The following is a 12,896-nucleotide window of genomic DNA, read 5'->3' as shown; positions in this document are numbered from 1 at the left end:
AGAAGTGTTTATGTATTTTGTATGTTGTTTGACTCCAAATTTATAATTTAAAAAATGCAATCAATATGGGTCATATTTTGGAAAGTTTTAAGATTGTTCTTAGGAACATGTTATTGAAAACTCTGTATAATTAAATTAACTATTAATTTTTTTTAACTATTTATACTGAAAGCTTAACACACACATGTCAGGTTAGCCAATATTAAGAACAACTTCCAGTGAATTAGTCAATAGGAAATTAAAATACCTACTCGATCCACGAAGTTCTTGAGCCCGTGTTTCTGTGGGACGGTGACGTAGTTCCAGTTAATGTTACCTCTGAGGTAGTTGAAACCCACAAGACCCGGGACGTAGGTCTCCGGGGGTGGGGTGCCTCCAGCCTCCAGGAGCAGCACCCTCCAGCCCTTCACCTCCGACAGCCTAGCGGCCAGCACGCTCCCAGCCGTCCCAGCTCCAACTGACACCAGAGAATCAAGCATGAAAAATCACAACATTCACTATCAGTCATGTCTTAAATGACTTCATTTTATTTGTCTCTTTGTTTTTGTTATGTATCAGTACGCAGTTTATAAATATATATTTTATTTAAACATAAGCGTATAGTGGTTCATGTAACAATGTTGGCGTGTAACCAGGCCTATTACTTTTGTTTGCAATGTGTTTGTAGTCATCCGGCATATATCACAATCAGCAATGCCATTTTGCGTTGTTTAATACATAATTATAACAATTATTATTGCCATTTTATATTAAAAATCAATAATGTAATTAAAAGAGAGAGTCAAACCGAAATTACATACAAGGATCAGGGGGTCAAACCCAGATGCTAAAAAAATACTCAGCAGGCTCTGATGACAAGTTGGGGGTCAAACCAGATACATAAAAGAGAGGGTTAAACGCAAGGGTGAACCGTGAACCTTATGTCGTCCATTGAGCTTTTGTTGATAACTGCTGGTGTTACAGTAACCTTGAATGATGATTTTGCCGTATTTCGGAGCCACGTGAGCAAATGCGGTAACAAGAGCAATTAAACAGATGCAATATATATACATATTTAATCCCGAGCGTTGTCAGGCCACATTTTATACACTGAAAATTTTAAACCAATAAAATTAAGAAATATTAGACAAAACAAAAATAACTTAAGTATTCCTAGACAGTTGGGAATCAGTAAAAAAATACCGGTGCGGCATTTACTCACCGATGATGAAGTCATAGTCGTGATTGAAGGCTTCGGGTCTGCTGAACCTGAAGTCTGCGCGCCGCGACTCCTGCATGAGGGAGATGAGGCCGAGCCGCAGCACGGGCAGGAGGGTGGCTATCATCAGCGTCGTCGGCAGGAAACTCAACATGTTGAAAGACATCGCGTCGGAGGCCGGACCCTAAACAGGCTGCTTACCTAGATGCAAATATGAACTTTGCTGTTTTTTTCCTTAATTTGATTGAAATTTCTTAGTTTTTACGTTCGTATTATTCCTTAAACTGATGGGTGACTAGGCTACTTCCCTTCAGTGTTGAAGTTATTATTTAATATTCGGTATAGCATAATACAGGGACCTGTCAGGAGTTACATCTTCATTTACAGCAAGTAGCGTGGATTTGGAACGTCACTGCAACAAGTAATATGTGCCATTCTTTACATTGTCAAAATACGAATATTTACTGTAAAATGTTATTGGCGGAAAACCCTTGTTTCTTGCAACATTTAGGAATAAGAGTCCTCAGTCGTGTATTAAGAGTTATGACAAGTTAGTGTAGACGCAAGGATTATACACACCAAAAGGTGTACCCTTCTTCTCGGTGTATGTTCACCGAGATGATAACTATTTTACTTCTAGACTATGTTCAGGAGTAAAGTATGCTAACTGGTTGGTTAGTAACCTATTGTGGTGGCCTTAATGACCCTCCAGATTTTGATAGGCCTTAAGCCCAACAACACTAAACCAAGTCGTGAAATTACTTAACTCAGGAAAATATCCAAAATGCATTTTTATGCCAAATTAAGAATACTTCACAGAAAACTTAAATAGATCAGACCAGACGACAACAATGGATAAAAGCTAAATATTAAGTTCAACGCAGGATACAGGTAATTTCGAAATTGTGTTGGTTTTCCATTACTTGTTAAGCTTACTGCCTTTTTTTATAATTACTTTACTCTCGTCTAATTGTTTGTGAGCTGATTACATAATCAGACATAACTTACCCAATCCCAACTAAACCCAGCCCAGCCCAATCTAACATAACCTAACTAACGCTATGTACACGTTTTAACAATTAGAGAATGAGTTGTATGAGAAATGCATGTGGACAATGTGAGAGTATCCCCTCTCATGTTCCCCGAGGCTCAGAAAACGCAGCAGACTACATACACTTTGTGTCTTCAACAGAAATATAAAACTTAACAGTATCATATAACACTTGAGCAGGAAGATTGCAACAATCTTCTCCACCTGTCACATTATGATGTGATAGTGTACGGAACCTCTCTGAACTCATTAAACTTTTCTGAAGCTCTACTAGCATTACCCGCGGTACAATAAAATAATTCACATTTCTGTGTATATTTTTTTTCACGCTTCTTCCCACTAAATTGTTAACAATTTATTTAAAAAAGTAACAGGCTATTCAAACACATACGAGCATATAACATTCACCTTGATAGAATTTGTGTTACCCCCATCAGCTGATTTTAATTGTTCTGTTGTATTCTGATTTGAATTGTTCTATGTTTATTATGGTTTGCAAAACAAAGTATCGTAATAACATAATTTTCTGTACATAACTGACAACATATCTTTCTCAGCATAGTCATATATATTCCAACATACATGATATCTTTCTCAGCATTAAAACAAAAACATTAGAACAAGGAAATCTGCGAGGTAGTTCCTATATGAATATATCCAGTCACTTCCACTCGCGAGCTACACTTATACTTGTGTAGCCTACTTGTTCACCCACTTATACTCGTGTAGCCTACTTGTCCACCCACTTACACTCGTGTAGCCTACTTGTCCACCCACTTATACTCGTGTAGCCTACTTGTCCACCCACTTATACTCGTGTAGCCTACTTGTCCACCCACTTACACTCGTGTGGCCTACTTGTCCACCCACTTACACTCGTGTAGCCTACTTGTCCACCCACTTATACTCGTGTAGCCTACTTGTCCACCCACTTATACTCGTGTAGCCTACTTGTCCACCCACTTATACTCGTGTAGCCTACTTGTCCACCCACTTACACTCGTGTAGCCTACTTGTCCACCCACTTACACTCGTGTAGCCTACTTGTCCACCCACTTATACTCGTGTAGCCTACTTGTCCACCCACTTATACTCGTGTAGCCTACTTGTCCACCCACTTATACTCTTGTAGCCTACTTGTCCACCCACTTACACTCGTGTAGCCTACTTGTCCACTCACTTACACTAATACAATGAAATAATACATTTCACTTAAAATAAAAATAAAAAGATCCTGCAGCGGGAATTAAACTTGGAATATTTCGGCCATGACCTGAGTGGGCGCATCAGTGTACTAGAAAAGTAGTCTCTAAGACCTAAAAAAAAAAAAAAAAAAAAAAAAAAATTACCACACTACTCCATCGCAACTCCTTTAATACCACCGGTCAACCAACAATGAACTCTAAAGAGTGCTTGTAGCTTTTTCAGATCACCCTGTATCCTATCTTAACCTAATATTATTTAATAAAGAAAAAGCAATCTTAACCTAACCAAAATAAGAGATACAATTTTGTGTTTTATGTATAGTATGTACAAACGTACGTAATGTCACTATAACATCTTAATTATATTCCAGCTCAGATTTTAGATCCTTTTGGGGACTAGTTCGGATTAGTTCCATGAGAAGGATGTAGTTTAGGTACGATCCATCTGTCAAGCCCAGGCGCGTCCTCCCCCGCCAACCCAGCAGGTCCCCAACAGCGAGCCCCACACCACAGTCGCCTCCCTACGGTATACGCACCACACTAGCGGCATGACCAGCACAATACTTGGACCGAGAATCGGCGTTCCACCACTCCAATCATAAATTAATTTCCTGATAGCTTATGGCACCCATCACTGGTTCCTGTACTGCAATGTTCTACGTTCTCGACCGACAACCTGGGGCCAGATTCACGAAAGCACTTACGCAAGCACTTACGAACGTATACATCTTTCCTCAATCTTTGACGGCTTTGGTTACATTTATTAAACAGTTTACAAGGATGAAAACTTCCCAATCAACTGTTATTGTTATAAACAGCCTCCTAGTGCTTCGGAGCTCATTAACTGTTAAATAATTGTAAACAAAGCCGCCAAAGATTGAGAAAAGATGTACAGGTTCGTAAGTGCTTGCGTAAGTACTTTCGTGAATCTGGCCCCTGGTATTTAATCCCGAGCGGGTGGGCACGTTTTCTGTCACCTGATGCCTCTCTTGACCTAGCAGAAATAGGTACCTCTGGAGTTAGGCAACTGTTGTGATTTACAACCTGGGAAACGTTCATTAATAGTTGACCTAGGCGGGATAGGCCTAACAGGCTTCCTGGACTCTTAGCGTGATCATTGTGTACCTATGCCTTAATGACCTTGAAAACGTTAGTGATTCCGCAGGCTTCAGAAACGCGTTAAAAGATGTACAATGTGTAGCATTTAATTCATAGATACGATACTGAGGGTAGTACCAAATGAGTAAGCGAGACTAATGTTTAAAACCAAATAATCACTTGTTCATTAACTAGTCGATTAAGAGTCGAAAGGCGGAACGCACCACCACCACCAAGCATCCACCGCAGACACACCACCACCACCACTCATCAGCCACAGACACACACCACCACTCATCAACCACAGGCACACCACCACCACCATTCATCAACCGCAGACACACCACCACTCATCAGCCACAGACACACACCACCACTCATCAACCACAGGTACACCACCACCACCATTCATCAACCACAGACACACCACCACCACCACCACCACTCATCAGCCACAGACACACACCACCACTCATCAACCACAGACACACCACCACCACCATTCATCAACCACAGACACACCACCACCACCACTCATCAACCACAGACACACCACCACCACCACTCATCAACCACAGACACCACAATACATCAACCTCCCCGCAACAGTACACAATGAAGGGGAACAGCCTACCTGTGACGACGCGAGAGAGAGACCTGGGAGTGGACATAACACCTAATCTATCTCCTGAGGCACATATAAATAGGATAACGACAGCAGCGTACTCTACACTGGCAAAAGTTAGAACATCATTCAGAAACCTAAGTAAGGAGGCATTTAGGGCGCTTTACATTGCCTACGTGAGGCCAGTATGCCGCCTCATCATGGAGTCCCCATCTGAAGAAGCATATAAAGAAACTGGAAAAGGTTCAGAGGTTTGCAACGAGACTCGTCCCAGAGCTACGAGGGATGGGGTATGAGGAGCGCGTGAGGGAACTGTGCCTTACGACACTAGAAAGAAGAAGGGAGAGGGGGGACATGATAGAAACGTATAAAATACTCAGAGGGATTGACAGAGTGGACATAGACGAAATGTTCACACGGAATAGTAACAGAACGAGAGGACATGGATGGAAGCTAGAAACTCATCTGAGTCACAGAGATGTTAGGAAGTTTTCTTTTAGCGTGAGAGTAGTGGGAAAATGGAATGCACTTAAGGAACAGGTTGTGGAAGCAAATACTATTCATAATTTTAAAACCAGGTATGATAGGGAAATGGGACAGGAGTCATTGCTGTAAACAACCGATGCTCGAAAGGCGGGATCCAAGAGTCAATGCTCGATCCTGCAAGCACAAATAGGTGAGTACACACACACACACACACACACACACACACACACACACACACACACACACACACACACACACACACACACACACACACATACATACATACATACACACACACACACACACACAGTAGTAGTAGTTAGTAAACAGTTGATTAACAGTTGAGAGGCGGGCCGAAAGAGCAAAGCTCAACCCCCGCAAACACAACTAGGTGAACACACACACACACACACCACTTAGTTACAAAAAACCGCTGGAGATAATGTGAGCGTTCAGTCAGGCTAATAACTAAATGGGTGACCGCGAGGACAGCCTAATTCTCGGCTAAGGAGACGTGAGAGGCTTCTTTTTCTCGACAAATACCATACAACATGTGCAACAAATTTCCATAACTTTTATAAAGTTTTCAGGAGCAATAAACTGAATCTAGAGCTCTCCGATTTAAAACTATATACAATATATATTTTCTTATACAAAAATCGAAGAAATTTAGATTTAGAGATGCGGAGGTCTCTGAGGACGCATTGTAACGCTCCCTTTATACACATGTGATCCGCCCCTGTATGTTAAACACGTGTTTTTACGTGTACCCCAACCACTTGGGCTGGACGGTAGAGCGACGGTCTCACTTCATGCAGGTCGGCGTTCAATCCCCGACCGTCCAAGTGGTTGGACACCATTCATTCATTCCCCCGTCCCATCTCAAATCCTTATCCTGATCCCTTTCAAGTGCTATATAGTCGTATTGGCCTGGTGATTTCTCTTGATAGTTCGCTTCCCCTTTGCACGTGTAGCGCACTTACTGCACGTGTGGTGCACTGGCTGCACGTGTGGTGCACTGGCTGCACGTGTAGCGCACTTACTGCACGTGTGGTGCACTGGCTGCACGTGTGGTGCACTGGCTGCACGTGTGGTGCACTGGCTGCACGTGTGGTGCTCTCCTCGTGCAGGCGAGGCCTGAGAGCTCGGCTACCAGGCAACAGACACCGGACGGGTCGAGTGATGACTGAAGAAGGAGCGGCCGCGCCTCCCCAAAGTCATCCTCTTACGAGCGTCCATAGTACGTATGTACGTACACACACACACACACACACACACACACACACACACACACACACACACACACACACACACACACACACACACACACACACACACACTGTCTGGAGTGCCCTCTGGAGGAGGAAACCGAGTGCCCAAATGAGCCACAGATATATTAGAAAAAACTTTTTTAGAGTCAGAGTGATTGACAAATGGAATGCATTAGGAAGTGATGTGGTGGAGGCTGACTCCATACACAGTTTCAAGTGTAGATATGATAAGAGCCCAATAGGCTCAGGAACCTGTACACCAGTTGACTGACAGTAAGAGGCATGAGTTATGAGGAAAGGCTGCGTGAACTGCACCTCACGTCGCTGGAAGACAGAAGAGCTCGGGGAGACATGATCACTACATACACAATTTTCAGGGGAATTGACGGGGTAGACAAGGATGGATTATTTAACACGGGTGGTACACGTACAAGGGGACAGGTGGAAGCTGAGTACCCAAATGAGCCACAGAGACATTAGAAAGAACTTTTTCAGTGTCAGAGTAGTTAGTAAATGGAATGCATTAGGAAGTGATGTGGTGGAGGCTGACTCCATACACTGTTTCAAATGTAGATATGATGGAGCCCAGTAGGCTCAGGAACTTGTACATCAGTTGATTGACAGTTGACGGGCGGGACCAAAGAGCCAGAGCTTAACCCCCGCAAGCACATCTAGGTGAGTACAACTAGGTGAGTACATACACGTGTTCGGTGGAGGAAGTAGATGTGTAGACACTGGGAAGTGGAGGAAGTAGATGTGTAGACAGTGGGAAGTGGAGGAAGTAGATGTGTAGACAGTGGGGGGTGGAGGAAGTAGATGTGTAGACACTGGGAAGTGGAGGAAGTAGATGTGCAGACAGTGGGAAGTGGAGGAAGTAGATGTGTAGACAGTGGGAAGTGGAGGAAGTAGATGTGTAGACAGTGGGGGGTGGAGGAAGTAGATGTGTAGACACTGGGAAGTGGAGGAAGTAGATGTGTAGACAGTGGGAAGTGGAGGAAGTAGATTTGTAGACAGTGGGGGGTGGAGGAAGTAGATGTGTAGACAGTGGTCATGTGAGAAAACTCACAAGACACATGACTGGCAAGTTTAAGACCTTAGTAAATCTTACTGGTAATCGTGCAACAGTCTGCCACTAATGCGACTGCCGCGTGACAGACCATACTTAATATGGCAGACAGGCTGTGCACCTTGCAATTATGTAATTAGACGATAATAGAGAAAAACAGTTGGGAATATTACTAGTCATAACAGGTGTGTAAATATAAACCCAAGGTGCTCTTAATTGCAGTCTCGTTTTGGGATTTCTTCCTCCTTCAGGTGTGGTGGAAGCCACGTTATTACGGATAACACCCCAGATGGCAGAGGATGAACCTGCTGTGTGTGAGCACCACACAAGATTTATTTGAAAATTTATTAAAATGAATTGTTACACATACAAAAAGCATATGGACCACAAATATACACGAAAATTGTGAAGTCTATGGTGATCAGAGAATACGGGTGTTGAGTGTGTCATGCACTTGTCCTCACACTAGGCTGTTCAAAGCAGCGGATGTCCTCCCCAGAAGCATTCATCAAATTTAATATACTGTGTATCAAAAATTGGTTTGCTCTCATATATTAATTAATATTATTATACATAAAAATTATATGTATAGTTAGGCGTAGGTTAGGTTGGGTGTTTAAGATTCAGTTGGGGATTATTTGTATTTGCAGTATGTGGGGTGAAGCATTTACCAACCCATCCTCAACTCAAGTCCATTACATCCAGCGGTCGACCCCACCGACATATTCATAAATTTTAACATGCTGTTCATTCAAAACAGGAATTTTCTCAAATATAAATTAATATTATAATATTAATAATATTAACCTATGCATATATATATGCACAATATGCATATTGTGCATATATAGGCATAGGTTAGGTTAGGTTAAGTGTTTAGGTTTTGTTGGCGATTATTTGTATTTGTAGTACGTGGGTGAAGCATTTACAGCATTATGGCTCGAACACAAATCGTCAGCGAAGCTGTGTTACAGAAGTGTTCGGACGTCATCAGTTGTGAGTCGAGTGTAAACAGTTTTTCATTCATTAATAGGAGGCTTGGCGGGTGCATGGAATGGACTTTGGGGCTTTGTTTAGAGGACGGGCTGGCGCAACAGATAACTTTACAGCACAAGTGTCGTTTTGACAACGTATCATTAACTAGATATAGTGATCCTATCATTAGCTAGGTTTGAAGAGCAGGATTTTCCTTCAAATTCAGAGACTCGATATGCATATTTCTGAAGCCAAACATTGAGTGCATCGGTGTCATGTTGTACGTCAACGTACTAAACATAAGATATATCTAGGGCTGAGACTGAGTAACACAGGTGTTCACTGGTTCATGTCACTGGAGAGTCATGGCGTAGGCTTCAACCACTCATGGTGTACGGCCGCCGTGACAAAGTCATGCGTCCACTTCTCCATCATTTGTCTTCACACTTGGGTTCGAGCACGGTACCTTAACCAATGCCAGCCCGTCCTCACATACAAAGATCCAAGCTCGTTAATCCAGCCGCCAAACCAGCCAGTCCTCCAAACAGACCCAAAAGTGATCGCATGCACCCGTCAAACCCCATGTTTATGAACGAAAAATGGTTTACACACGACTCACAACTGATGACGTTTGAACAGTTCCAGAAGAAGTGCTTCACTGACGACTGTTGTTCGAACCACAACGCTGAAAGTGCTTCACCCACGTACTACAAATACAAATAATCGCCAACAGCACCTGTACATCTAACCTAACCTATATATTCACAATATGCAAATATATTATAATATTAATTTATATTTGAGAAAATTCCCCGTTTTAAGCGAACAGCAAGTAAAAGTTTATGAATGCGTCTGTGGGGTCGACCGCTAGATGTACTAGACTTGAGTCGAGGCCGGATTGGATATACAAGGTGTTAAAAGTGCTGAAATATCTATGTTTTACTTGAAAACTGCAGTCAAATGGGTTCGAGAATTTATCACATTTTGGATCCTACGAGACTCGACATGGTTCTATTCGTGAAAAGGTAAAGTTTATCTAGTTGTCACATGCGGCACTTTTTGGTTGGCGTCGTATTTTGGCGGGCGGGCGATGAAGAGAGGTATGGAGTATTCAATTTTGTGGAAATTTGTAAAATACAGACCAGCCACATCTCGAAGAGAGCAGGTGAAGCACAGGAGGTATGCGAAGCTAGCAACTGGAGCACAAGAGATAATCCAAGAGAGCAATTGGAACACAGGAAGTATACGAAAATAACGATTTTAGCACTGTAAGGGTTAAAACTAAATTATGACCAAACTGTACAATAAACCTATGCAATATTCCAGCCAATCAGATAGCCAGACCTAGTTTGAAAGATAAATTGAAAATTGGGGGTTATTGTTTTAAAGGTGAACGATAAGAGGGAGGGTAACCAACTGAGGTCAGCAGCAGTTTATAGTGGGAGACGGCCATCCTAACCTATCGAGGCCAAGAAAAACGTTACTGGTGCTTTAATTGTTGCAAATACGTCGCATTTTGCAAAGATGCGAAATTGAGAGGACGGGTTCCGCTGGCGATACTATATATTAACTGCTCCGTGCAGGGAACACTTAAGTGGATAATTAACAAACCTGCAATTTACATGATAAGTGCCTTGGCATAAAATAATTCGTCTAATAAATGTAATTTATGGCGTTAACGGCACACGAAATAAATGTAGAACGTTAAGCGATGAACTTGAGGGCCAGCGCTGGTTGAAACTAAGACAGGTGGTAAAGAAGAAAACTTTAGTGTCCGTTTAAGAATTTGGGCCAAGCGCTCAAGGCTAAAAAACGAGCATTTATGTGGTTATTCAACACCTCGTGTATCCAACTGTTACAAAGGTGAGTGAGTTTTGCATGTTGGGTTGTCAAGCACAGATCCCCGGTACAGACGCAAGGTTGTCAAGCACAGATCCCCGGTACAGACGCAAGGTTGTCAAGCACAGATCCCCGGTACAGACGCAAGGTTGTCAAGCACAGATCCCCGGTACAGACGCAAGGTTGTCAAGCACAGATCCCCGGTACAGACGCAAGGTTGTCAAGCACAGATCCCCGGTACAGACGCAAGGTTGTCAAGCACAGATCCCCGGTACAGACGCAAGGTTGTCAAGCACAGATCCCCGGTACAGACGCAAGGTTGTCAAGCACAGATCCCCGGTACAGAGACGCAGGGTTGTCAAGCACAGATCCCCGGTACAGACGCAAGGTTGTCAAGCACAGATCCCCGGTACAGACGCAAGGTTGTCAAGCACAGATCCCCGGTACAGACGCAGGGTTGTCAAGCACAGATCCCCGGTACAGACGCAAGGTTGTCAAGCACAGATCCCCGGTACAGACGCAAGGTTGTCAAGCACAGATCCCCGGTACAGACGCAAGGTTGTCAAGCACAGATCCCCGGTACAGAGACGCAGGGTTGTCAAGCACAGATCTCTGGTACAGAGACGCAGGGTTGTCAAGCACAGAGACGCAAGGTTGTCAAGCACAGATCCCCGGTACAGAGACGCAGGGTTGTCAAGCACAGATCCCCGGTACAGAGACGCAGGGTTGTCAAGCACAGATCCCCGGTACAGAGACGCAGGGTTGTCAAGCACAGATCCCCGGTACAGAGACGCTGGGTTGTCAAGCACAGATCCCCGGTACAGAGACGCTGGGTTGTCAAGCACAGATCCCCGGTACAGAGACGCAGGGTTGTCAAGCACAGATCCCCGGTACAGAGACGCAGGGTTGTCAAGCACAGATCCCCGGTACAGAGACGCTGGGTTGTCAAGCACAGATCCCCGGTACAGACGCTGGGTTGTCAAGCACAGATCCCCGGTACAGAGACGCAGGGTTGTCAAGCACAGATCCCCGGTACAGAGACGTAGGGTTGTCAAGCACAGATCCCCGGTACAGACGCAGGGTTGTCAAGCACAGATCTCCGGTACAGAGACGCAGGGTTGTCAAGCACAGATCCCCCGGTACAGAGACGCAAGGTTGTCAAGCACAGATCCCCGGTACAGAGACGCAGGGTTGTCAAGCACAGATCCCCGGTACAGAGACGCAGGGTTGTCAAGCACAGATCCCCGGTACAGGGACGCTGGGTTGTCAAGCACAGATCCCCGGTACAGACGCAGGGTTGTCAAGCACAGATCCCCGGTACAGAGACGCAGGGTTGTCAAGCACGGATCCCCGGTACAGAGACGCAGGGTTGTCAAGCACAGATCCCCGGTACAGAGACGCAGGGTTGTCAAGCACAGATCCCCGGTACAGACGCAGGGTTGTCAAGCACAGATCCCCGGTACAGAGACGCAGGGTTGTCAAGCACGGATCCCCGGTACAGAGACGCAGGGTTGTCAAGCACAGATCCCCGGTACAGAGACGCAGGGTTGTCAAGCACAGATCCCCGGTACAGACGCAAGGTTGTCAAGCACAGATCCCCGGTACAGACGCAAGGTTGTCAAGCACAGATCCCCGGTACAGACGCAGGGTTGTCAAGCACAGATCCCCGGTACAGAGACGCAGGGTTGTCAAGCACAGATCCCCGGTACAGAGACGCAGGGTTGTCAAGCACGGATCCCCGGTACAGAGACGCAGGGTTGTCAAGCACAGATCCCCGGTACAGAGACGCAGGGTTGTCAAGCACAGATCCCCGGTACAGACGCAAGGTTGTCAAGCACAGATCCCCGGTACAGACGCAAGGTTGTCAAGCACAGATCCCCGGTACAGAGACGTTGGGGTTGTCAAGCACAGATCCCCGGTACAGAGACGTAGAGTTGTCAAGCACAGATCCCCGGTACAGAGACGCAGGGTTGTCAAGCACAGATCCCCGGTACAGAGACGCAGGGTTGTCAAGCACAGATCCCCGGTACAGAGACGCAGGGTTGTCAAACACAGATCCCCGGTACAGAGACGTAGGGTTGT

The 12,896-nt window shown here is 44.8% G+C and overlaps 2 protein-coding genes across 2 annotated transcripts in view; one reads left to right on the top strand and one right to left on the bottom strand.

Moving 5' to 3' along the window:
* The window catches only part of LOC123766212 (glucose dehydrogenase [FAD, quinone]), a 58,534-nt gene that overhangs the window by 20,330 nt on the left and 25,308 nt on the right, over window positions 1–12,896 (bottom strand). Inside the window, exons 4-5 of the mRNA XM_045755207.2 lie at window positions 1,202–1,399; window positions 252–457 (exon numbers count right to left, since the gene is read on the bottom strand). Coding sequence (XP_045611163.2) covers window positions 252–457; window positions 1,202–1,364 — 369 coding nt within the window. The 5' untranslated portion in view covers window positions 1,365–1,399. The remainder of the gene's footprint in view (window positions 1–251; window positions 458–1,201; window positions 1,400–12,896) is intronic.
* Window positions 10,854–12,746, top strand: LOC138362813 (serine/arginine repetitive matrix protein 2-like). Its single transcript, XM_069321378.1, has one exon. The coding sequence runs from the start codon at window positions 10,854–10,856 to the stop codon at window positions 12,744–12,746; it is 1,893 nt and encodes a 630-aa protein (XP_069177479.1).

Source organism: Procambarus clarkii, chromosome 9, assembly GCF_040958095.1.
Source record: "Procambarus clarkii isolate CNS0578487 chromosome 9, FALCON_Pclarkii_2.0, whole genome shotgun sequence".
Taxonomy (NCBI): Eukaryota; Metazoa; Arthropoda; class Malacostraca; order Decapoda; family Cambaridae; genus Procambarus; species Procambarus clarkii.
This window is presented reverse-complemented; position numbering and strand designations above follow the sequence as displayed.